This window comes from Malus sylvestris, chromosome 16 (assembly GCF_916048215.2).
Source record: "Malus sylvestris chromosome 16, drMalSylv7.2, whole genome shotgun sequence".
NCBI lineage: Eukaryota > Viridiplantae > Streptophyta > Magnoliopsida > Rosales > Rosaceae > Malus > Malus sylvestris.
In genome coordinates, this window is record NC_062275.1 from 7,544,538 (window position 1) to 7,570,146 (window position 25,609).

Consider the following 25,609-nt stretch of genomic DNA (forward strand, 5'->3'; position numbering starts at 1 on the left):
CAGGTGTCTATTCATATACCACGGTCCTTACCACCCTTAGTCACTCCTCAAAACCTAGTCATACTTCCTCAACCATCTTCTTCCCTTGCTTCATCCCCTACAGCCTCAGAGTCTTCGAATTCCATATCTCCTAGATCCACAGAGTCATTGCAAACACTTTCCTCTAATGCCTCAGAATATTTGGATTTATCTACCCATGAGCCAGCTTCTCAGAGTTCTACACAGTCTCAAATCCCTATTGATCTAGATTTTCAAATAGAACAATTACCTGTTGTTCTTCCCATTCCCTCAGTTAGTTTGCACCCCATGCAAACTCGGTCCAAAAGTGGAATCTCAAAACGAAAGGTGTTCACAGCAACTGTTCAGTCCTCTGCAAAAGGCATTGAACCTACTTCCTACAAATATGCGAGTAAAAGTCCTGAGTGGCAAGCAGCTATGCAAGAAGAGATAGATGCTCTTCATGCTCAGAACACTTGGAGTCTAGTTCTTCTACCTTCTGGGAAGAATTTGGTTGGCTGTAAGTGGGTCTATCGGATCAAAACACACTATGATGGTTCTATAGCTCGGTACAAAGCCCGGTTGGTTGCTAAAGGATATAATCAAGAGGAAGGTATTGATTATAGTGAGACTTTCAGCCCTGTTGTTAAACCAACCACCGTGCGATTGATTTTGGCTTTGGCAGCTCAATTCCATTAGTCCTTGCGACAATTAGATGTCAAGAATGCATTCTTGCATGGTGAGTTAAATGAGGAAGTGTATATGACTCAACCTCCTGGATTTCAGAGTGCAGTTCATCCTTCTCAGTATGTGTGTAAGCTCAATAAGTCATTGTATGGGTTGAAGCAAGCTCCCCGAGCTTGGATTGAAAAATTTACAAGTTATTTGCCTGGTTTGGGTTTTAAGTCCTCATTTGCAGATCCTTCATTATTCGTTAAACATAATGCTGCTTGTACAGTTGTGTTGTTACTCTATGTGGATGATATTATTCTTACAGGCAGTTCATCTATACTGATTGATGATGTTATTGTGGAATTAACCAAAGAGTTTGAAATGAAGGATTTGGGTCAGTTGAATTACTTTCTGGGGTTGCAGGTTACTTATCAATCTGGTGGCCTGTTTGTCTCTCAGTCTAAATACATCAAGGATCTGTTGAACAAAGTTGATTTGCAAGGTTCTAAGTCCTACCCCTTCCTTACCATACCACAGACTCCTCAAAGATGATGGCGATCCGTATCACAGTCCAGAGCAATATAGGAGCATTGTTGGGGCCTTGCAGTATGTAACTTTTACAAGGCCAGACATAGCCTTTACTGTCAATCAATGCTGTCAATTTATGCATTCTCCCATGACTTCTCATGTTGTTGCAGTTAAGCGTATTCTTCGCTACCTTAGTGGAACAATAGACTATGGTCTACGCTTCAACCCTGGGAAATTACATCTGTAAGCATACAGTTATGCAGATTGGGCAGGTGATCCCAATGATCGCAGATCAACTTCAGGTCATATTGTATACTTTGGATCAAGTCCAATATCTTGGGCTTCTAAGAAACAACACACCGTGTCAAGATCTTTGACTGAGGCAGAATATAGAGCACTAGCTATTGCAGCTGCAGAATTGTCCTGGATTCGTCAATTATTGTGTGATATGCATGTTTCTGTATTCACTGCAGCAGTGATCTACTGTGACAATATTTCGGTAATTGTTTTATCTTCTAATCCCGTCTTTCATTCTCAGGTGAAGCACATTGAAATAGATTACCATTTTGTCCGGGAAAGGGTGATTCGAGGAGATTTGAATGTTTGTCATGTGTCTTCTAAAGAACAATTTGCCGATATTCTCACCAAGGGCCTTGCTGCACCTTTGTTTCAGTCTCATTGTTCCAATCTCATGCTTAGTTCGAGCAAGCATGAGATTGCGGGGGAATGTAAAGATGTATTAGATGTTTCAGATATTGACAAGTGTACGTAGATTAGGTTGCTAGGTAGTTAAAGTTTGTTATCATTTGTTAACTTACTTAGTGACTAAGATAGCCTTGTCTATATATATGTGTAGCTATTGTAACACAATTCATAAATTCAATACATACAAGATACAATTCATTTCTCTCTCTAAGATTGCTATTCTCTCAAATCTCTCTTTCTCTCTCAAGAATACATACGATGAACAAGAACTCCTTTGTATTCTGACAATCTAGGCATGCTTTATAAAACATTTCTGAAATAAAAGTCCACTCAGTGGTTGTCAATGAAGCCCTGTCTTGTCCTTTAGAGCATCTGGAACTTCTAGCATTTAAACATATAATATAACCCATTAGCAAAAACTCTATGAAATCAATTAAATTTAGAGAAGTAGAGTGCATTCAGAATCAACGAGATGAAATACCCTAAGAGGGCCGAAGTCGATTCCATTAAAAAAAACCAACAGTCAACGGTCCATAGTTGATCTAGCCGATCAAGGCAATGTGTCGATGCCCATAAATTTTCGAATATTTGTGATTTTTTATGTATAGTGTGAGAAGTCTGAATTGGTATGGGTCACAACTCAGGATTCAAGAGTTGGGAGTGTAAATATTAAACATTGAAAGTGTTTTATGGAAACGTGCTATTTTGCTTGAGTTAAAATTTTATTGGACATGATAGGAGTAATGTTATACAAAAGATTCAAAAGACAACAAGATGCAGAGAACCAAATTTGCTGCCATTCTTGTCAACAAAGCACGAGAGTTGGATTAGGGTTTCGAAGCAGTTTAAGAGAGAGAGATTCAAAGTTGAAGAAAATAGAGAGGGAGATGCTGATTTATCTTGATTTGAGAGAGAGAGAGCAGGTTGAGAATTGCGGTTTGACTTTTGCGGTTCTGAAATACGATTTTTATTAAAAAAAAATTATTTGAACCGTATGAATCGAGCAAACTGAATCAGGCCAAACCGTGAAAAATGGGTCGAACCAAATGAGCCAGCTCTCGGACAGGCTGAATCGGGTCGGACTGGGAACCGAGTCAGACTGGACAGACCGGCTGAATCGGGTCGAATCGGCAAAACCGGGTTAGACCAGGTAAATCAGGTTAGACCTGATGAACCGATTGAACCGGATTTGACCGAATGAACCGGGTCGGGTTTGGACCGAATGAATCAGTTCGAACTGGTCGGTGCGGATCCTGTACCCCTCGAGCCGATCCGGTTAGGTAGATCCTTTCTGATCCCGTCAAGCCGTTCCGTTCCGGTGAAGCCGGTCCGAGCCGTCGAAAAGCCTCGCCGATGGCGGGAGAAAAACGTTGGCAAATTCAACGAATTTGACAGCGTCGATTTAACTCCAATTTCAACCAAATCTCAGAACCAATGTCAAACAACATATTTGGACTAATATGGACGACTGGATAGGATCTTGTCGGAATAACGTCAGAAATCGGGGAAAACTCATGTTCGAAGTTGTGTTCAATCAACACCAAAACCCGTGATTTTTATATGAATGTCGAGTTCTAATTAACGAGGTGAAGCTATTGGTAAGGGTTAGAGGTCTTACTACGCTTCGAGCTATTGGTAAGGGTTTGTTCTTTTTTTTATTTTTTTTACGGGTTTAGCGAGAAGAGCGAGAGTGTTGCGAAGGAAAGAACGCAGAGAGAAAACGAAAATCCTTGTGTACCCCACCAAGTTAAATTGAATTCTCTATAAATTGAAATGAGATTCTCTCCCCTCTTAATATTTCTCTCATTTCATCGCTTCCTATTTAAATGATTATTATTATCACTCAGTACTACAGTCTAATGATATTCATCTTCACTCGAATGAGAGGTATTAGGTTCATTTTCGCTAAAGAAGAATTTGAACCATATTATTATTAATACATTATGAAGCTTAACCTACTCCTTCACTTTTAATGTAAATAATACATTTTATTCAATAAAAAATAAATATACAATTACAATTAAGCGTTATTGTTTTGAATTTTAATATAAAGAAAGTTTGAAAAAAAAGAAAATGTGAGAAAAGGAGAGTAAAAAGAGGGGAGAGAAAGAAACTTACAAAAATATCATAAATATTAATAATATTCTTATGTATTAATTTAGAGAGAGAGCAATTCCAACTTACATAAGATGGTACATCTCGTGTCATCATACAAATTGTAGGATATATGTGCAAAAAGATTAAAAAATAAAATTTCCCACTACTCCTATAAAAACACATGATGTACCACTTCTGTTCCCGTCACAACTAAAAATTTCTTCCCAGTACCCATCTAAATCACTGTCATATCCACCGTTAATATTTTTCACTAATAAAAAAAATCTGCATTTTAATTTTTGGTGGGCGAAGAACTTAAAAATCAGATCATCGACAAATCGAGCATTCATCTACTCCGATACCCAATAACCTCCAAAGTCTTCATATTTACCATCTTCGCCCTCGCCAACACAGCGATGGAGTTCACACCGCAGCAGCTGATCCAGTAACGGCACGACCCATCGAACCCGATATACAATGGCGCTCAAAGGCCGCGTCTTCGACGTCACGGACGGAAAGTCGTTTACGGTCCCGGCGGACCGTACGCAATGTTCCCGGCAAGGACGCCAGCAGGGCTCTGGCGAAGATGACCAAGAACGACGAGGACATGACTGCCTCCCTCGACGGCCTCACGGCAAGTCGTCTTAAGGCTCATTTACAAGCTTCTCGCCGCAAGGTCAGGTGGTAATGACTCCCATGTCAAACCTCCACATACTCCTTGTAGGCTGCAGAGCTGACCTCCATGGCGTACTTTCCCGGACTAAAAGAAGCCTCAGTTATTCCCCCTCGACATACCCTTGTACACTTCACCGAACCACATCGTTACGCAAACAGCTTTTGAAGGATTTCATGGGTAAATAATGGAAGAGATGAAGGTGCAAACCAGGACAGATGAACATATCAAGTGGACGAAAAAGCTATTGTCTGACCAAGAACAAAGGTAATCAGAGATAGTTCGATGAAAAAGATCGTGGTGAGGAGGTCTCTATCGACCATCCATCCGAAAATCGTTATCCCCCCGTGATTGGTTTGCAAGTATAACACTGCATTGCAGAAAGGAATAGAGCATGAGCCACAATCAATAACCAGTAAGGCTGAACTACGGGAAATGAATAAAACGAAAGCCATATATGACATGCAGCAAGTAATACAAGATGATCGAAGCATTTTCTTTTCAAACACAAAAATGGGAAACAGAATGCTCGAAATTTAAGGTTTGAAATGAACGGGAACAACTGAAACAGCAAAAGCTGATGCATACCAAAAGCTTGTCTCTTGTGATATGAAGCCATATGTGAAGCCAGCTGGGAATTTGTAGGCACGTGAACATAATCTGCTGACTCCAAATCACTCTCGGAGTAACTTAGATGCAGTGAACTCAATCTGTTGGCGGCCTCAAAGTTCACCAAACTGTCTGAACTTCTGTTGTGAGATGAATTGTTAGAACTGCATGTCATTAACGCATGCCATCTACTGGCAACTGTCGTTATACCTTGGGCTCTACCAGAAATTTTAGTAGCTGCATGCAGGGAAATAGTAATGCCAACAACCTGAACAATTGTGGAGACCTGAATATTTGAAGGAAAAAGAGGAAGGAAATTTAATGCACTAAATTTTAGTCTGCAGTCAATGATGATTAGAGAGTTTTCAGAATGGTCCAGTCTTAAAAGGGGGAATCCAATATGGTTTTAAATCTAAGCCTGTAAGAGTGAGAAGTTAATCAACCAAGAAGTAGATACATGGAAAGTATTGAACTTACTGCAAAATCGCCACTGTTTATGACAGTGATTTTTCCACTGTATATTGTGAGCTCGAGTAGAGTCACAAACTGGCTTGTGGTGACGATTATAAACTGCACAAGAAGGAACATCCGGAACCTATGGCTTATTTTATGGAGATGATACCGCAGGCGAATATGCTCCTCCATAAATAGCAACACATTAGAATCCCTTTCGAAGAGCCTTCCATAATCATCGAAGTGGATAACTTGCAAGTTGCAGACCAAGTGAAACAAAATGCTGGCTGTTAGAGTGATTGTACTCACATAAGCCCATGATAGAACCAAAGCTACTAATACAGCAGATGACATCCACCATGACTTGTGATGGACAGATATCATGCGGATGACCTCTCGCAGAGTTTTCAAAAGAAAACATGGCAGCGCCCACCAAATGAGCAGGCGTAAAGAACCCTGCAAAGATACGATACCCAAGGAAAATTCTTAGCACATTAACCACTGGAAGCTTCTGGCAAAAAATGTCTATAAAAGTTAAAATAAAGAAATGACAGTTAATACTGGCAACAAGTACTCTATATTTGGTAAGTTATTCCAATATTTGCAGGCTGCAGTTAGTGTGTGCTAGGCCTAATCAGCATTGGTAAACAAATACAAAACTGACAGAACGCGAAGATTTCGATTATGTTTTCACCTACAGGTCTCGAATTAGAAACTAAAATATGCTGAATTCTGGCAAGCACATTATGTGCATACCATCTAACCCGTAGGGTTAGTAGACGCATGACAGATTTGTACAGATAATATTTACTCATCACACATGTAGGTCTAACGAATTTGAAATCAGACCAAAGAGGACACCTTAACTTCACTTTCAAACATAAATTTGGATTATCTCATTTCTGACAACTATGCTCATATCATAAAACTTGAAGTTTATATAGGGAAGTTCTAGTATGCTTGTATGCACCGACATCGATGGCTATTAGATCTTTGGCCGCACACCCCAAAATTCATTCATTCCATGCATGTCATACACTGGAGCACAGAAGAATTCTCGGTTGATAAACAAAGCACACACAACATGTTCACAACACAATTATCAAGTAAACCATTTCATATCATACCTTAATCTGCTTGATGTAATCGTTTCGAAACCGAACCATACGGCCACTATAGCGATCAACAAAGAGGAACCTCCGAATGCCATACTTGCGAAGACAGTGAGAGATGCAGAGCAAAGAGACCGCCGCCAGAACCGCCTGCGATGCCACGATACTGAGCTCGAACCCTTTAACCTGATACTTGTCGCAGTCCGAACAGTTGAATATCTCTAGCACCACCACCGGGAGAACAACACCAAGAAGAACCAGAGCAGTCCAGGACAGCGCAAGGCTCGACCAAGAAGATTGACCGAAGCCCAATAGAGTGAGAAACGTTTCTAGCCGTTGGAGGGTCTGGTCCAATTGGGTATCTTTGCATTCTCCTTCTGGTGCTTGGTGACGGTTGTTGTGATTTGAATCGAGAAGAAGGGCGAGTTCGGAAGGCGGATCCTCTAGTTTTAGAGGGTCCGCCATGGAGGAGTAGGAGTTTACTGAGGAGCTTAATTAGGGAGCTTAAAGCTGGGATTTTGATGGGTTTGGAGTGAAAATGGTGATTACCCACTTGAGATTTTGGTGGCAAAAGTAGGAAAGTTGGTAGATTTTTTGGGTTAGGAGCTTAATCATTGAGAATCCGATCAAACCCTACATTCAATCTTAAGTCACTTTTTGTTCCTATTTGGTCAAATTTTTGTTAGTTCAGGGCGTGCTCATCGACCAGAAAGCCGGGAATAACCTCTTTTAAAGAGAATTACTAGGCATACTCGCTCAGAAGCGAGTCGAATGCAGACTCTCCCTAATAAACTTCCACGTGGTTTAACTTTCGAGAAATGCGACAGGCTGTATTAATTTGCTTATAATTCCTGTTATACCCCTCCATTAAACTCAAGAGACATTAATTATTAGGAAAACTAATGAAAAAGATTTGAAAACTTTGAATTTTAATCAAAAGATCAAAAACGTGTTGTAAATGAATAGTACCATGAGTGATTTTTTAGAGTAAAAATATCATTTTGGTTATAAATGAACTGTATCGGAAGTGTTTTTTTAAAACTCTTGTAATTCTATTTCTACCTTTCCGTTTCTCTCTCTACTAATTGTGGGATCCAATCAATATATTTTAGGCGGGAGAGTAATCCGGGAGTAAACAGTGATTTGACTTCTTGAATTATTACTCGAATTGAAATTGACCTTTTGAATTATTTTTTAAATTATTTTTTAGGGGTTGTGTATGGATGACATAGACAACGAGTGCGGTGGGCCAGGAAGAACTAGCTATCGGAAAGTTGATGTCAAATGTTGAGGCGAAGATTGTTGAGGTCAACTCTGAGAATGGCATTCGTTTAAAGTCAATGTAACATCGCGCACATTGATTAAGTCAGTTGATAAAGTAAAGTTATATTCAACTTCAACTTGACTTTGAAGCTTTTCTGCTTTCGTTGATCTGATCAAGGAATTGCTCAAATACAAAAGCCATCCTTACTAAACGAAGATTCGCACATACAACGCTATATACGGAGTTTCGCACATACAACGGGTGTATATATTCCCATTACCCTCTAATACTTATCACGTGTCGATTGTTATAGAGTGAGGAAGTATATGATAAACCAAGTCAGCCACATTAGCAGTCCAGTCAGCAACCTTGAATCCAATTTGATTGTGAGGAAGTTTGAGACATTAGGAAGGGTTTGTTGAGGGGGAATGGGTGAAGGTGAGGACGATTCAGAGGCCACTGGAAAGGAGAAAAAAAAGTAGGATTTCAAAGGTGTCTTGAGACTGGGATCTCTGAACACAGCAATCGCACTTTCACGTTGATTTCTTTTAGTATATCTCCGGTTACACTCAAGTTTCTTCCTTACTTAAACACGATTTTGGTTTCGCTTACATCAATTGTCGGTTGTGCTGTATAAAAAAAAAGCAAAGCGTAACATTCATCTATGGATTACCAAAGAACGCTCAAGGTTATGTGTTTGAGGAAGGAATTGATCAAACTTCCAGTATCCAAGTTATAATTTCCAGTTTCTTTCTTCTAAAGTTAGGTTAGATTTGCCACCGAAAGTAAATACGATACTTGAGCACCAAGCAAAGATTGTTCATCATTCTAAAGTATTTGCGATTTAAACATAAACAGTACTACAATGATCACATATCTGTCACTAGTTTTATAAACAAGCTAAAATTGCACGTTGTTTATTGATTAAGAAGCTAATCGCTTGAGCGTACAAGCTTCCGACAGAGTGAAACAGAAGGAACATACCAAAACATTGATCCGAGCACAGCTATCATATAGAAATGCTGTTGGGGATTCCGCGGCCAGTTACTCCAGGGCCTGAGGTGGGAAGCAGCAATTCGTATGGCGGAATGCCAGCTCCACTCCTGTTTTTAAGACTGCTATCTTTGTTTCGTAGGTTAATGGTCCGGTCTATCTCCTTGAGTCTATCAGAGAATCTATTGAACAACTTCATAACTTCATTATCGTTGATCCAATGGGATTCCAGCGGGTTCACCTGACCCAAGTACTCTTCATCGGGGGAGTGAGTTGAGAGCGTATCTTGTACGGCCATTATCTTGGTGGCTTGAAGTCTAGTTGCCAAGGAAGACAGAAAAGTTTGCTGCGGGTTAGAAATAAACTTCTCGTAATCAGGGCCGTCTTCTTGCGGAATGAGTTTTCTCATAATGGTCGGACGGTTTGGTACATAACCACCAAAAGGGTACTGGCCGAAGTTGATGGCTGCGTGTTGACCTGAAGCGACCCAAATAATCGTTGTAAGTATACCGGATAAGTCCTCTTTGGTATCGAGTTTGGGCCACCAAGGCTCATTTCGCTTGTCGTGGTGACCCTTATTCTTGATCTCACTCCACCACTGTTGGAGCTCAATGTCAGACGTTACAGAATTTGGCTCGGAGTAGTAGTGTCCTACATATGATTCTACCCATTCTTTTATAGCAGACCATACGAGGAGACCATCCGCAGCGTATGGATAGTCCTCAATTACGAGCTTCACGCCACAAGGAGCCGAAGGATCTTCCACAGCCATGCCTCTGGAAAATGTTAATACAAGTGTCAAATAATCGCTAAGTTAATCCTGGAAATAATAACACGGCAATACTGCCTCTATTCACTTGTTCAAACCTTACCTTTGCAGAAGATCAGCTGGTAATGCTTCCATGTCAAACCTCCACATCTCCTTGTAGGCTGCAGAGCTAATCTCCATGGCGTACTTTCCCGGATTATAAGAAGCCTCAATGATTCCCCCTCCGTTTATCAAACTTTGCCGCGCCAGTGCGTTGATTTCTAGAGTGTAGCGCATGTGAGGGTGGAGTAGCTTGAAAATGGGGTGCATTGAGCTAAGCTGTCTATGAGTCGCAATTATATATGGCTCGACACAAGCATGAGTCCTCAACCTAGGTAACACAATTACCAAACACATTAGAAGTGTTGACGTCCTATTCTAAAATTGTTGTTAATTGGTAAAACTCAGACAATGTAAACCAAGCAGATCCAGAATAATGTTTACCAGTGATTGACTAGTTGATGAATGCCAGCATCATTTGAGCAAACATGAGCTTTGGCTAGCTTCCAAATCCAATGTGTAGTAGCATGATGCCCGTGAGTATAAACATGTTTATATTGCGGGGATGAAGCCAAAGGTGGAAGTGAAAGCTCAATGGCTATAGGCCTCATAATACCAGTAGGGGTATAGAAGAACACCGTCCTAGAGGCATAAGCTTTTCTCCCAGGCAAGGCGTTCATCCTCTCAATAAATGGCATATATGTGTCATGGTGATCAAGTATAAACAGTCTCTTCTCCTCAATCGCCTGGCATGATAACAAGTTACTGTTAAAGACGCCTTCGCGTAAAAGCATGTTTGCGTTTCTCTACGTTACAAAATTCTACACTTCCGGTTGGTTCATACTAGAGATGATATATCGGAAAACAGGAATTCAGACATTATTACCTTATCCACACTCATCCCATTGATTTCTTGCTCTAACAATTCCTTTGTGATAGCAGATGCGGGAGGACCGTAAACAGCAGGATCTAGCTTGCTGAGAATCGGAAATTCCTGTGAAATAGAACCCAACTTCAGGACTCTCAAAAGGGCATTTGATTTAAAAGTAGAGATTAGTTTACAAAGGATTTGTTTGTAAGTTACCTTCAAAATCTCAATGTTGACTGGATTGACCCCAGCTAAAGTTTGGCGTGCAAATTCATTATCGCGCAACCACGAGAATCTATCCACTAGCCACACAAATTAAACAACAGGAGAAAGAAGTGAGATTCACTGATGCATTTGGAGCCTCAAATCTTACAAAACAAGGGAAAGATTAAGGATAGAAGGAGAAAATGTGCACTTACTTTTAATAACAGCAGGGATTTCGTATTTCAACCACCTTTCACCAGCGGAAAAAACCTCTTTCACCATGCTGCCCAGAAACAGTTTCTTGCCTTCTTTCTTCTCCTCTTTCCATTTCATGAGGACACCGTCAACATATAGGTCATCTATATCAGAGAAGCACTCGAAAGGATTGTCTGTACTTGACAATGTAACAGCAAGAGATGGTATGAGATTGTGAAGTAAAGCTTTCAATCTTCCAGTGGAGAAAGCATTCTGCTTAATTTCCTCGAAAGTCTCATCCCGAGGCACATAAACTGGATGAGGCTTTTCGATTCTACTTTCGGTATGAGAATCTGTTCGAATGCCATCAAATCAGCACAATAAGATGTCAATGCTACAAAATGAATGCAATATGGAAAATTGGACTTACACTAACAAATATAAAGAAAGAACATCATACACACCTGTCTTGGTTGGAGGACGGCCAGTCCTACAGCGCCTAGGATAAGGCCTCTCCTCGCCACCAAGGACCGGCCTGGCCAGATCTTCACTCTTATCAGGATTTCCCAATTCGTTGTAAACATCGTAATCATAGATTCTATCATGTTCCTTTCGCGTGCCTTTCCCATTACCCCGAATGCTGAGTAAGTCTTCATGTCGAAGATCCTTAAGGCCCGGCGGTGTTTGTGCAGGAAGACATGCCTATTTACAACAACAAGATAATGTAAAGCATACTTCTTGCAAGATTATTCATACAATATTTACTTCAGTAAAAATCTGAGATACAAAAGCAACGATTCGTACTTGATTTTTGAAGATAATTCTACTTCCCGGATTATCTTTGCGTGAATGGATCCAAGTGTTTGCAGGGAAGAAAATGGGGCCTCCGTCGAAACCATGAATGACAATCTCCAACAAGTAGAACTCTTTGCCCTGCAGATTGGAAACCATAATTGCCCCAGGACAGCCAAAGTCGGATGGGACTTTGAAGTCAGCAGCATATTCAACAATGTTTGCATACTCCGAGGGCACCGGCTTTGGCAGCCACCCTCTCACGGCGGATTGGACACTCTTTCCTGCATTTGTAACTGGAAAAACAAATAATAAAGGTTAATCAAACTGCTCCAAATTAGGAAACACAATGCCAAAACAGAACAAGTACGAAACGGAATTTACAGAGCAAATAACACACACTTTTTGGCGCTAAAAATGTAAAAATAAACAGAAAATGGACAAATTAAATCATACAAAGAACACATAAGATGATTACTCCCTACCCATTAAAGACCATATAAAATGATTTAAAGGGAAGAAAAAAAGTTTGAATCTTTAATTAATTTAGAGAATAGTAAATAATTAAAGCGAATTAAATTTAAGCAACACCAAATCTTTAAAAAGTTACGATTAAGAAAATACTTAAAAGTAATTACCAGGATCAACTTGCTCACTGATGAGCTGAATCAGAATCCCCTGTCCAATCCCATTGACAAAGAACTCCCACTGATCCTCAATCTTCTCTATGATCTTCTCCTTCATCTTCTTCCTGATCGTCACCACCGCTTTCACCTGGATCTCTCCAGCTCCAGAAGACGAAGAAGACAACCCATTAACGCCTTTGCTCTGCAATGGCGTCGCAGCCTCCACGGACGCCTTGTCTCCGCCGCTGATCACGGCTCTCACTGATCCGTGCCTCTTGACCCGTGTCCCGGATCTGGGCACCCGTGCCTTCCCGACCCTGACGTAGTTCCCGGACCCATTCACCCGGCGGTCAACGGCAGCGGTTGACTTAAGAGCAGCAGTGGCGGGTTGTTTCACCACATACATATCGCCGTCTGAGATTAAAGTGTAATGCTTTACAGTAAGAAGGGCACCGAGATGCTGCTGACTGATGAACTGATGATATATATAAGGAAAGAGAGTGAAACGACGGCGTATTTGTATTAATGGCGGATTAAAGAAGACAATGCCTATCGGAGGGAGAGTGTGATAGAGCGATCAGAAAACTAAAGCCAGTCGAATTTAAGTAGAGCGATAGCGTTAACGTGAACGTCAGAGAAATTTATGTGATCAATTTATTTGATTATTTTTTGACACTCCGGTAAAGTTTGAAAGTGAAAGCCTTTGGAAGTGAAATTGACTATCGTCCAAATAAGTCAGCCTGGAAGACGTGCTGACAAAATTATCTAAAATAATGGTGGCAAGCATGAGGAGGAAGAATCAAGTGTGAAAAACTCCACACAGTACGTACTTTGATTGTTACTTGTCAACCACTCCGCTCGATTTGAACTAGTTTGTTTATTACAAATTTCATAGCACCTACTAGTTTCTTTTAAGAAAAAATGAATCAGTTGGTGGTTTCGTCACAACAATTTATTTTTTCAGGAGTTGAAAAGACTCACATAAATATTTCAACTTCTCTTGACCATTATATGATTCATCAGCACTATGAATCAAACTCATAACATCCTGTGGAATAAAATCCGACCTAACCACTGATGTTTCCCGTGATGGTTTACCTTATGTGTAATATTATGATTTTGTTATGTAAATTTTTCTTTATATAGCGTTGTATTGTTAAAATAGGTTAGGCAGGAATGCACCTATTTATAAAAGTTGTTCCTGACATGATTAGCTAGTTTACCTCGTATATCCACATATCTTATTTTACTTCTCACACACCCTTTGATAATTTATGTCTGTTGATTTTCTTCAATTCATCCGATCCGATGGTCGAAAATTAAAAATGTGTGTGAGAAGTAAAATGGGATGTGTGGATATCACACCCCTAATTCGTATATGTTACTTTTAAGACTTGTTATAATTTAAATAAACAAAGAAGTGCAGAAGAAAAAAAAATAATGTGCAAATTTAGTTTTTTTTGGTCAATAATTAACTAATTCAATTTAGTACTGTAGATCTAACTAAGTCTATATGTACAATGTTTAAATAAGCAAAGTTCCGTCGTTAAGTAAGAAATGAGAAATTTATGAAAAGTAACAATTCCAACACGTAATAGTGCATCTACACAACTTCATCAACTGACATTTTTCCACCGGAAGACCAAGACGTTGTTTTTCGACCGAAAGACCAAGATGTTGTTTTTCGACCGGGAGACCAAGATGATGTTTTCGACTTGAAGACCAAGAGCTAACCATTGAACATAAAACACATGCAAAAACCATGTTTCAACTTTTGAGTTTGGCAGTTGCAAGGAAAAAGTAGGAACATGCAACAAGTACATAAATACATATTCCAATGCTGGTAGCATTATCTTACTTAACTGACAACAATGTGTAGTTTAATTAGTTTATAAACGACCACTAATTTGTTTGTAGTGATCCTTGTTAATCACAAACTAACACATTAATTATATATAATCACATACCTCCTCTTTCACATGTTTCTTTTGTATATAATCCAACCAAGAAAACAACAACTTGTAAATAATTCAACTGTATAGAAACAGATCAAAGATACAAAATCTTCTTTTATACGATTACATATTTTATTTTAAAGAGACAAGAATTAAATTAATTTTTAAAATGAGGAAACGAAGAAGAAGCAGGTGAAGGAAGGGGAATGAAATCCAAACTCATTTTTCTTTTTCTGTACAATTATGTTTATGTTTCTCGAAGCTTGATTAAATTATTCAATTCAATAACTAAAAATGAAAACAAGTTAAAAGGAGTTGATATCTAGAGAGCCAATTTTGTTAACTTATTTTGGTGGTCAAATTTTGTTACCATTTAATATGCCAACAATTCACGTGGAAAATGGCAAACCCTAGCTCGTGCATTTTATTGAGGAAATTTGTACAAAGACTATCTGGAGTTTTGCTGTATACGCATATACCTCCTATTTTTTGTTTTTTGTTTTTAAATAAATGATATTATTTACATTAAGGGGTGAGCTAGCCTCAATGGGCTCCAGTAATGTGGTTCAAATTCGCATTTGACGAGAATCGAACCTAAGATCTCTTACTTATAAAGATGATATTGCAAAGTATCACCTACTGTTAAAAAAATTGTTAGTTAATATGTACAACATAAGACTTAAATTTTTCTGCTGATGTGATGCCACGTGGTCAATAAGTATTTAGTAATTAAAATATTATAAATTAATATAATAAAAAAAACCCATTATATATTTCTTATTATCTTGATATGAAACCAACAATTTTTGGTGAAACCACCTGTAAATTTAAAGGAAAACTAATGAAAAGAGTTTAAAAACTTTGAGTTTTAACGATAAGGACAAAATAAAGGGTAAAGTGAATAAAACCAGATTTGACTTTTTAGTGTAAAAATATGATTTTTCGTTAAAATGAACAGTACTGCGAGCTTTTCGTTAAAACACCATAAATTTAACTTAGTCGCATTTGATCGACTACTTTTGAATCTCCAAGCCATACTCCACAAATCTGGATCGAGTGAGAGAGTGAAGGAGGGGGGATGATGTGGTTGAGTTGAAGCGTGTGCGGTGGGAAGCTGGTGAAGGGAGACTAGGACAGCTGCAGAAGCTGCTACCACTACTAGGGTTCCTTTTTTTTTTTCAAAATTAAGAAAAATAAACTAATTTTTATTTTCTTAATTAATTAATTCTATATATATATATATATATTTTTTTTTATTTTATTTTATTTTATTTTATTTTATTTTTTTTTTCCAGCAGTTCTACATGTGAAAAGACACATTAATTGGAGACCAAGAACACTCACTTGCATGATTACCCACTTTTTAAGGCTCCTTGCTGGTTTATTTCGATAGATTTTATATGATCGACCAAATATATAGATTCACATTATCAGACCATGCAAGAACAGGATCCTTATATATCAAACTCAGGAAGGTTGTGTCTTACAAAAATGTCAACGAATCAACATTTATTAGAAAATATGCACATGTAGAACCCCGGAACACTTAACAAACAGTAAGCCACATGATAAAACACAAGTTAGTGCCCTCCCGTTGTATTTTTTCTTAAAAGTTTATAACTGGTTCTATTTGTACATATTTCCGGTATTTTCTTTGAGCTCATTAGACTTTTGAATTATAATACAAGTGGGAGAGGTGGTTCTTAGGAACTATGAAGGAGCCTAAAACATGAAGTAGTTCCGAGAAAGGGGAACTGTGGTGGCTGGACTGCAGGTAATAACCATGCCGTCTGCTGTCACCGTGTATGTTTCCACAGTGAAATAAAGAGAAATAAAGAGAATCAGTCTTGCTAATGAAATGAAGAGAATCAGTCTTGCTTCTGCTGTCACCAATTATCTACAGCTGCCTGTTTTCACAGTGAAATAAAGAGAATCAGTCTTGCTAATGAATCTCGTGTGTGTGTGTGTGTGTGTGTGTGAAAGAGAGAGAGAGAGAGAGAGAGAGAGAGATCCATGCCTGGCTGACAAAAGCAATGAGTACTACCAGCCTTGACAAATGCACCAAATATAGGCCTTGAAATAACCCGCTAACACATAAGGTTTTCTAGAGTAATCAGAACAAAAATCGCTAAAATTATTACACGTCCCAGAAGAATATCTACTGCTATCTCCAAATCCTTTCGGACCTTTCTCATCAATCATGCAAAAGATTTGTCTTGACAAGAAAATGCATACATGCCTAAGAATTGTTGTAAACTATAAACTTTACCGGTTCAGGTGTGGGGATGTTTGCATTTGGATCACCCATATTCACCCATGCAACTGCACCACCTCTGATCACCATTTCTGGTTTTGTGCCAAAGAACGATGACTTCCATAGAACAAGATCAGCCAGCTTCCCCACCTGCATAACATGCAAAGCCCATGAGAAGAGGAGAATTCCGCTATTTTAATGGCAGTAACAGTGTTTAGAGAATCCACAAAACGCAAGTAATTCAAAAGAGGTAAGTTTCATCCACGAAAGTTACATATTCAAAAAGGTTGAAGTTCAAAGCATTTAGCTTAAGTTTATTCATTTGTTTCTCAAATGCTCTGCCCCAAACGGGAGAGGTTACAAAAAGCTTGAAACGAAATATTTTGGTTGTCTATTAAGAGTGGACAAAGCTACTACTAAACCAGAAACAGAGACTTTCAAGTGAAGGCATAAAAATCCATGGTTTGGTAAAAGGCGACAATGATAATGTTCTATAATTCAATTCGAACAAGGACTTTCTGTTCTCTTTTTTTGTTACTGTTTTGTTACGGTTTCAATGAAGTCGAAACAAACAGACATATGCGGGCATGTATCTCAATTCATAAAAGTTTTCTATGATCAGAAGTAACCAGAATGCATAGGTGAAGGTAATAAGAACCTCTCCGATGCGACCCATAGCCTGTGAATCAGACGATACAATGCTAATTGCCCCCATATTGTGCAAAATATCTTCTGCGGCAATTGTTTCAGCCCTTATTCTTGATTCAACAAAAGATACATCCTCAGGAATGTCCTGTTAAGGTGATGGCAAACAATCTGTATGCATTTGAAATTTCAAAACAACATTCAGTCTAAAGACTCTAAATAACCTTAATGCATGCTGTATCGCTACTTTCTATTATCTTCTCATACCAGCTTGTCAAGATGCTCATCTATAGTATTTGAGGTGAAAGGCCACGTGGGATTCGTTGATGACGGCAGGGCATTTTTCACACCGCAGACTTTGATTATATCTGGAGCATGGCCCCCACCTGCACCTTCACTATCAAGAGATAACAAGGACAAACTATGAGAACTAAAAATGAAAAACACGAATAAGAAGAAAAGAAGAAACGAAAAGTAACAACATGCAGGAAGTTATGCCAAAGATACTCGTAATCATTGGAAGTATGTTATACTTAGCAATATAATCATACTGACATGTCACCAAGACTCACCAAAAAAATATAGGTACGAAAATGAAAAGTATTCAAGTATGCAGGAATGGTTAGATAAATGTCAAGATGTGACCAAACGGCATCTCAAACTGTAGTCAGTGTGATGCCTTAGCTACCAAAAACTGTTTTGCCTCTTCCCTGTGTACAAAGTACAGTGGTCATGACCTTGTAGAAGACTGAAAATGTCAAATAGAGCGAGAACGTGATTTATACCTGTGGTAAGTATGGATAGTGTTCCCGTCAGGAATTTCCATCGGGGATGTTTCCTGGCCGATGAGCACACAGCTCCCCTGGAGGTTGGCGCCGGTTGAGGGCTGCTGTCGGGCTTCTACTTCGCTGTCGGGCTTTGTCGGCCAAGTCTCGTTGGGCAAGTCTCGTCGGGCAAGACTCTTCGGGCAAGGCTGAAAGAGAAGGACATAGTTAACTTTGAGAGGTGCCTTTGTAGGGCCTTAGGTGTAGGCATTGAGGCTCACAATCAAGGTTAACTTTTAGGTGCTCAGGCGTGCCACTGCCATCTTCAGCATGGCAGATGTGAAATGGATGTCGAGTTTTAGTTGTATATATGTATATATTCGAGAAACCGTGTTAGTTATCACAGGTGCCTTCGTGGGGCCTTGAGGCTTCCCATAAATAACTAAACCAGTGCCCGAACACATCATATTTGTTCTCATGGTTGCCGGAGTTTTCTAACTATTATACTTCTGATTACCCGAGTCTAAGAAGTAGAATGAACCCAAATAGGTGCCTTTGTGGGGCCTTAGGTGTAAACCTTGAGGCTTCCTATCAGAGTTCATTCTTATACTTAAACTCTCTAGACCGCAGAACGGAATGAATCCAAATGGATGCCTTTGTGGGGCCTTAGGTGTAGGCCTTGAGGCTTTCCATCAGAATCCATTCCATGCTCAAGCGTTCTATGGAAATCATAATATAATAGAAAGAAAACTAGAGGGTAGGTCGATTACTTGCGCCCCAAGTAACTTCAGACTTCTCGTTTATCAAGGACTGTCGTGGATGGGTTAAGTCCACATAAAGTTTTTTTTTATGCCTTGAGGCCAAGGACTTTTCACTGATCAGATTTACATGCCCGAGGGCTTAGGACTTGGATCTGGTTTGAACACTTAAGATATATTCAAATCAGATTCAAGTATTGGGAAAGCCTTTTAATAGTCATATTGCTAGAAATAACTTGCATATAACTGGATGTATACAACATATTGAAAAGACAAAAACAAAGCAAAGAAGGTCGGGCAAGGTTAAACCTTATCGGGTAAGGCTGCTCGTCTTGTAGGTTCCTATCTTTGTAGTTTTGTTAAGGGTCTGAAGGCTTTAGAGGGATAGAGAGAGAGATTACAAAAGATGAATCGATACTACAGCAAGGTTGAACAGGGTAGCAGAGCTATTACAAAGGTTTGAAGGGAGAGTTATCCCGCGAGGGATGAAGGCTTGTCCCGAGAGGGATGAAGGCTGACTACAGCTTTGTTTTGAAGGCAAATCTGACTTCGAGCAGAGTTTGTGCTTGCATTTGTTTGTTTGATTGAGTGTCCTTATTCCTGGATTTTCTTTTTTCTTATATAGACAACTCGGCTTAGGCTTCTGTAGCAGCAGCTTTGCCCGAATGCGGTTTGAGGGTGATGACTCATCAGCTATTTTACATGCAATGCCACCATAAAGTGCTTTATTGGCTGTGTAACTCATCAGTCTACACCACTTGGCCTTTGGGTAGGTAAGCAAGTGGTCTTCATGAGCTGTACCAAGTCAGAAAGGGCCTTTTCCTGCCTTCTGGGCTTTGACTGGGCTCTGGCTATTTTCCCTTTGGGCCTCCTTTCGGGCCAGCTCCTTCCTTGAGCCCAAAGTTCAAGTTTTGATCCAAACAGTGCCCCATTCAATCAATATTTAGCCTGGAATTCCAGGCGCCAATATTGATTGAAAAAACTCTTTATAAAACCCACGAATCCCTTGCGGTTGAACTCCTCGATCCCCTGTATTCACAGCAAGAAATCCTTCTCTAAGTTTTCGCCCTCGTCATCTTCCTTGGTATTCCCTTCTCGAACTCCTTCAAATGACTGCAGAATCTAGCCAATCCCAACCCTCTTACGAATCTGGCGAAGGAATCGCCACTCTGCGTTGTCTACTCAATGGGCTGCATCGCCCTCGGGCAGGTCTGCACTCCGAGCTGTTCTTTGAGGTGCATGGGGTACAATCATTTGGTCCCGCCTGGATTTCTCAGGTCCCTTCAGTGGTGGAGAGCAACATGCCTAGAGATAACTGGTTTTCCCCAAACCCCTATTCAGCTAGGTCGGGCATCTCTTCCTCCAAATGGTCATCATATCGTCGGGGTTTTCCTCTGATGAATGATCCTGCTTGGGCTCAATGGATTGATGATTTAGAGCCTACTTTTAAGAGGAAATGGATGAATAATGGTATTTATGAGTTAATCATGCTTTCGAAGACCTCTATTATTCCCAAGCCCGAACTGCTTGTTTCTGCCCTCATTTTCTGGAATTCGGGCACAAATACCTTTGACTTCCGTATGGGCCCCATGTCTCCCACCAATCTTGACATGGCTCAAGTTTTCGGTTTAAGGCCCTCGGGCAGGATAGTGGACGTCACTCAAGACTGGGTTCTGTCCTCTACCACTGGAAGCTCAAGTTCATCTGCTGCCTTCCTCTCTTTGAACTATAACTCTGCAATTTTCAAGAGTTATGGGACCTCCTTCAAAGGATTCATCCCCTTCGTAAAGGAGAATTTTGGGGTGGGCTCACCTCGGGTTGATAAAGATCAGGAGCACATATTTTTCCTCTTATACTGGCTCAACAAGCACATCTTCCCCAACAAATCTAAAGGGGTGAGGGTTGAATGGATCCCCTTGGTAGAAGCTCTTCACAACTTTGATGACGTAGCCACAGGTCCATTCCTTCTTTCCCATCTTCTTTTTGAAATGACTCAAGGTGAGCCATTTGAGACCAACTTGAATGGACCTATATGAATGATACAAACTTGGCTTCAATGGTACTTTCTGGAATTTCGGGCTGCTAATCTGGAGTTCCCTGAAGGTGTGGCCCATGCCCGAATCCTGGCTAAAGCTGCCCCTATATATCATTCCACTTTTGCCTGCTTCTATTTCTTCAGAGTTTGTAGGACTCGATCAGATTTAGAATGGGGTGCGTCGGTCCTAAGAAGATATCCTTGGTTTTCTGACCAAGTCTTTCAAGATGCCCCTGGCGAGGATGCTACCCCCTTTTGCAGGGAGAAATTTATTAGTTGCATTCAATCGAGAGACCTGGCCTGGGGAGTTCGGGGCAATAGATATGACCGAGGCTTGGAAGTGTACCATCCTAACTTCTGCAGCAGGCAGTTAGGATTTAGACAGGCCATTCCTGTCCCGTTCTTCGACTCTGTCCATTGTGGCACTTCATTCCGGTTACCAACTCCATCTGAAGTGACATTCCGAGCTGCCCGACGCAGTCTTAACGTAATGAGTCAAGCGGCCTGAAAGTCCATCATTCTCAATTTTGAGTGCACCTCGCTCTTCTCTTCTTGGTGGGAAGACAAATGGACTAAGAAGTATGGAGGAGATTTGAAAGAGACTCATGATCGCCTTTTCAACCAACTTTCACTTAAGTCATACCCTGGCTCGGGCGAACTTGAATATTGGAAGGAGATGATTCAAGAGAAGAATCGGTCACTTCTGATAGGTACTTCTCTTTCAATTTGATTTTGCTTCTCCTCTGAAATCCTTCTATCCTTACTTCTGCTGAATTCTGCAGCTCCAGTGGATGTTGAATCGGAAGTCATTGAATCCGAGGATGACTCTGCTGATGCTGTAATTCTTCATGGAGCTGCCGCAGAAGCTGGGAGACGAGAAGCTGGGAAGGGTGTAGATGTTTCAGAATCCTTTGGGGATTCAGGAGCTGAAGAAACACCTGAGGCACTTATCAAAGCACCTAAGCGAAAGAAAGCGGATGTGACTAAGACTTCAGATCCTGATCCAGTACCTCTACCTAAAACCACCCGACCAACTCTTACTAGAAAAAGTAAGAGAGCAAGAACTACCGCTCCTCCTAAGTCATCAGCCCCATCAGTTCCTGAGGCAGGCAGAAAGAAGCAACAATCCTCAAGTGAGTTTCTGTTTTTCTTCAAACTGTTACCTTTCCCTTTTATCTAATTGTCTCCTTTACCGGCAAACAGGACCCCAAGCATTTAAAAGACCAATCCTTGCTTCTAAGGAGGAACCACTAAGAGCTGCAATGCTAAAAAATGCCGAAGAATTGCAAAATACTGCCCTCAGAGAACTTGAGGTATGATTTATATATTTTTCTTTAGGCCTCTTCTTGCTCTCATATAACTCTAAATCTGAGTATTTGACTTAGGCCGCAAGAAAGGAAAAGCTCTATCCGCCCGAAGCCTCTCCACAATTTGCCCGAGAGACAAGCCTACCTCATTCCCAGGTCGACCCTTCAGAGGTGATTTTTCTTCTCTTCTAATTCTTGGATAATTTTCCAACTTCTGGACCTAATGTCTGAATATTTTTAGGCTGGAGCATCTGCTTCCTTGCCTTGTCATGGCCATCCTCTGAGGTCTATGACCTCTTCTACTGCTCTGGATGCAACCCCTTCTTCTCAATTTGATCCATCCACAGGAGTTATGCTGCACTTCGTGGATGAAGACAGTAACTTGGTGAGTCACATATTCCATATTGAACTTCTGCGCATTGCTTCCCAACTAACTTTTACTTATGTTCTCCACAGCCTTCTCCAGTATATGAGCCACCCCCTTCAATAGTGGTTTCAGATAATGAACCCATAGTCCCTGAGATCCCTGTAGCTTCAGAGGTAGCAATCTCGCGGGTATTTGCTTGCCCGACAGTTGATAAACCTTTTTCTCCTCCTCAAGACCAAACTCAGGTATGGGAGTATTCTCTTCTTGTTCTTTCTTTTATGCTCTATTTACTGACAATTACTGCTATTTCTGGGTACCTCTAAGGCACTGGTACAGGTTCAGGTGCAGCTCATCACTCTTCTGCTAGTGGTGCTGGTGATGCCGGTGGTGAGGAACCTTCCCGCCAACCAGGAATTGGTCCTCTTCCTGGTGAAACCCCAGGGCTGAGTCAGGTACATTTCATCTCTCCAAATCTTCTTTTGCCTCAAACCATATTCAAATTGTCTTGACCTGGTCTTTTGGCTTTCTGCAGCAAGCTCCAAGAGAAACTTCTCCCCCCCATCTGGTCCGCAAATCAAAGCGCTGCCATCCTCACTCATCTTCTGGAGGTACTGCGATTCCCTCTTCTGGAATTGAGCAGATCGGGCAGGTAGAAATTGCCCCCTCAATGGGCATTCCTTCATTAGAAGAAGCTGCAGTGCAGGATCTTCCTTCTTTCGCACCTCCTCGCCCTGCTAAGTTGCCCAGACTGTTCGAAGCACTTGGACGGCTTGAGACACGGTTGAAATCCTCAAGACAATCTTCAGCTACCCTCATTTCTTCAGAGCAAAAGCGAGTCCTTCAGGAATGGGCAATGAAGGATTTCACCGCATCATTCAGCCTCAGGGCTCTTTGTGATTTGGAAAAGATCATAACTGAGTATTTCAAAACCGGTCAGCTATCAAAATCTCAACATGATTCTTTTCTATCTTTCTTTGAAAACTTGAGAGCCCTTAGGGAACAATACCAGAGAGCGAACAGACAGGCTAATCGAGCAAAATGCTTCATGGAGAAAGAATCAAGCACCTCTGCTCAAGTTGATCAGAGGATGGAAGAAAGCTTGCAGACAAAAGAAAGGGTCAGAGTTGTTACTTCTAAAATCCAAGAGCTGGAGGAATAATTGGTTGCCCTCAAAGCAGAACAAGCAACTCTTCTAGATACCCTTGAAAATCAAATTGAGGGAGTGGAGAAGTCAAATTTGGAGTTAGAGCATGCCCGGTCTCAACTTGTAAATATCCATACTGTTTTGGCCGAACCCAACAGGATATTTACCATTATGCAAACATATCATTCTCGAATAATCACCCTATGTGAAGATGTAAATTTTTTAGAATAGGATGATTTGTAACTCTTCTTTTATTGGAATGAACATGTAATTTGCTTCCTACTCTGCTCATTGGTACTGCTTGTATTGACTTTGGGCAATTCTTTGCCCCCCTTTAATCCTCTTTCTTCTTTTGCCCTTGTTAACACCAACCTTAGGACCTGATCTTGGTCCCTTGATTCCCTTCATGGCACCTTATTCATGCAAAGGTGCTGGGATAACTTGGGCCATTCTCTTTCCCTGCAACACCAAATGGTGACCCTAGCTCTTGTAAAATGAGGTTGATCATATTGATAGGAGCCTCAGGGAAAGGGTTAGTATCTACCATCATACTGGCTTGGGGCGAATCAAGCAACAACTTTCCCTTCACTATAAGATCTTGTATCCAGTCCCTAAACTGGACACAATTAACTATGGAATGGTTGAAGGTATAGTGCACCTTACAATACTTTTTCCCCCTGAGTTCTTCCGGCTTGGGCATTTTTTTAGTATTATCGGGCAAGATTACTCTCGCCCGTACCAATTCTTCATAGATCTCAGGTGTCTTGGATAGGTCGAACGAATAACTCTGGTACTTGGGTGGTTTTATGGGGACAAAACCACCATCGTTCATTACGACCTTCTGATCCTTGACAGGCTGGACTAGCCCCTTTACCGTCAATGGTTTGAAAGGTGTGGTCATCTCGGCGGCACACACGTCTACGTCCTCTTCATCACGGCCACCCTCATGCTCTGGCCTGGCTTCTCCCACTTCCACCCGATGAATTGCAGCCTTATTTTTGTAGAAATGAGGAACTTTGGAAGTGTGCTTCACTTGTTGCTCTTCTTACAACAGCCTCTCATACTTCGTGGCAGCAATCACCAATTCTTGCAGCTCATTAAACTGTGCATCATAAAATCTTTTCCTCAAAGGTAATTTCAACGCCCTTTGAGCAAACGATATGAGCTGCGCTTGGTTGACGGGGAATTGGCATCTCATCCTTGTTCTCCTGAACCTCATCATGAAGTCTTCAGTAGATTCATGATCGTATTGTTTGACTTCAACAAGGTCATTGATAGTCAATTATGGCTCTATTCTGTAAAACTGTTCATGGAAAGCCATCTCCATTTTCCCCCAGTTGACGATAGAGTTAGGGGGCAATAGAGAGTACCACTGAGATGCTAACCCTGCCAATGAATTTCCAAACAACCTCAACTTGTAGTTTGGGTTATCCTCATATGCCACGCAATGATTGGAGAATTTGAAAATGCGGTCTCTGGAGGACACGCTGCTATCTTCACCTGTGAATATTGGGAATGCGGACATCTTGAAGTTGAGAGGGAATGGATTTAACTCGTCAACATATTCAGGATAAGGCTTTTGATAAGTAATCCTGAATACTGGGCGAGCTCGTGGTTGAGCATTTTAAGCCACCGCCCTTCTCAACTCAGCTAATTCCTCCCTCAGCTGCTGAGTGGCTAGAATATCATTATGACCGAAGAGAGCAGGTTCGATTTTTGGGCTCCGGTCATTGCCCGCACTTGCTTCCCTCCTTGGTTCAGGCTTCCTCCAACTAGTTCCTCCA

General features: G+C 40.7%; 2 protein-coding genes across 3 annotated transcripts; both read right to left on the minus strand.

The window, feature by feature from the left end:
- Positions 1-4,016: 4,016 nt before the first annotated feature.
- Positions 4,017-7,523, minus strand: LOC126606324 (uncharacterized). 2 transcript variants are annotated; one of them, XM_050273695.1, is made up of 4 exons: positions 6,862-7,523; positions 5,759-6,190; positions 5,261-5,549; positions 4,017-5,042 (listed from the first exon to the last, which is right to left on the minus strand). In XM_050273695.1, exons 1-4 carry the CDS (start codon positions 7,309-7,311, stop codon positions 4,900-4,902), a joined length of 1,314 nt encoding a protein of 437 aa, XP_050129652.1. In that variant the 5' UTR covers positions 7,312-7,523; the 3' UTR covers positions 4,017-4,899. The 2 variants fall into 2 exon arrangements, with proteins under 2 accessions (XP_050129652.1, XP_050129651.1); XM_050273694.1 differs by having other exon boundaries at positions 5,261-5,567; positions 6,862-7,521.
- A 1,385-nt stretch (positions 7,524-8,908) lies between these two features.
- LOC126608674 (lipoxygenase 6, chloroplastic-like) lies at positions 8,909-13,254 on the minus strand. Its single transcript, XM_050276641.1, has 9 exons — positions 12,609-13,254; positions 11,983-12,266; positions 11,643-11,880; positions 11,199-11,531; positions 10,996-11,081; positions 10,798-10,905; positions 10,356-10,657; positions 9,976-10,242; positions 8,909-9,879 (listed from the first exon to the last, which is right to left on the minus strand). Exons 1-9 carry the CDS (start codon positions 13,000-13,002, stop codon positions 9,120-9,122), a joined length of 2,772 nt encoding a protein of 923 aa, XP_050132598.1. The 5' UTR covers positions 13,003-13,254; the 3' UTR covers positions 8,909-9,119.
- Between the last annotated feature and the right edge of the window lie 12,355 nt (positions 13,255-25,609).

Coding starts and splice junctions, on each gene's coding strand:
- LOC126606324 (XM_050273694.1), bottom strand. CDS start 7,311: ATGGCGGACCCTCTAAAACTAGAGGATCCGCCTTCCGAACTCGCCCTT. Junction 6,191..6,861: donor ATTACATCAAGCAGATTAAG/GTATGATATGAA, acceptor GTATCTTTGCAG/GGTTCTTTACGCCTGCTCAT. Junction 5,043..5,260: donor TCACAAGAGACAAGCTTTTG/GTATGCATCAGC, acceptor TCTGCAATGCAG/TGTTATACTTGCAAACCAAT.
- LOC126608674 (XM_050276641.1), bottom strand. CDS start 13,002: ATGTATGTGGTGAAACAACCCGCCACTGCTGCTCTTAAGTCAACCGCT. Junction 10,243..10,355: donor CATCAACTAGTCAATCACTG/GTAAACATTATT, acceptor TGTGTTACCTAG/GTTGAGGACTCATGCTTGTG. Junction 9,880..9,975: donor CCAGCTGATCTTCTGCAAAG/GTAAGGTTTGAA, acceptor AACATTTTCCAG/AGGCATGGCTGTGGAAGATC.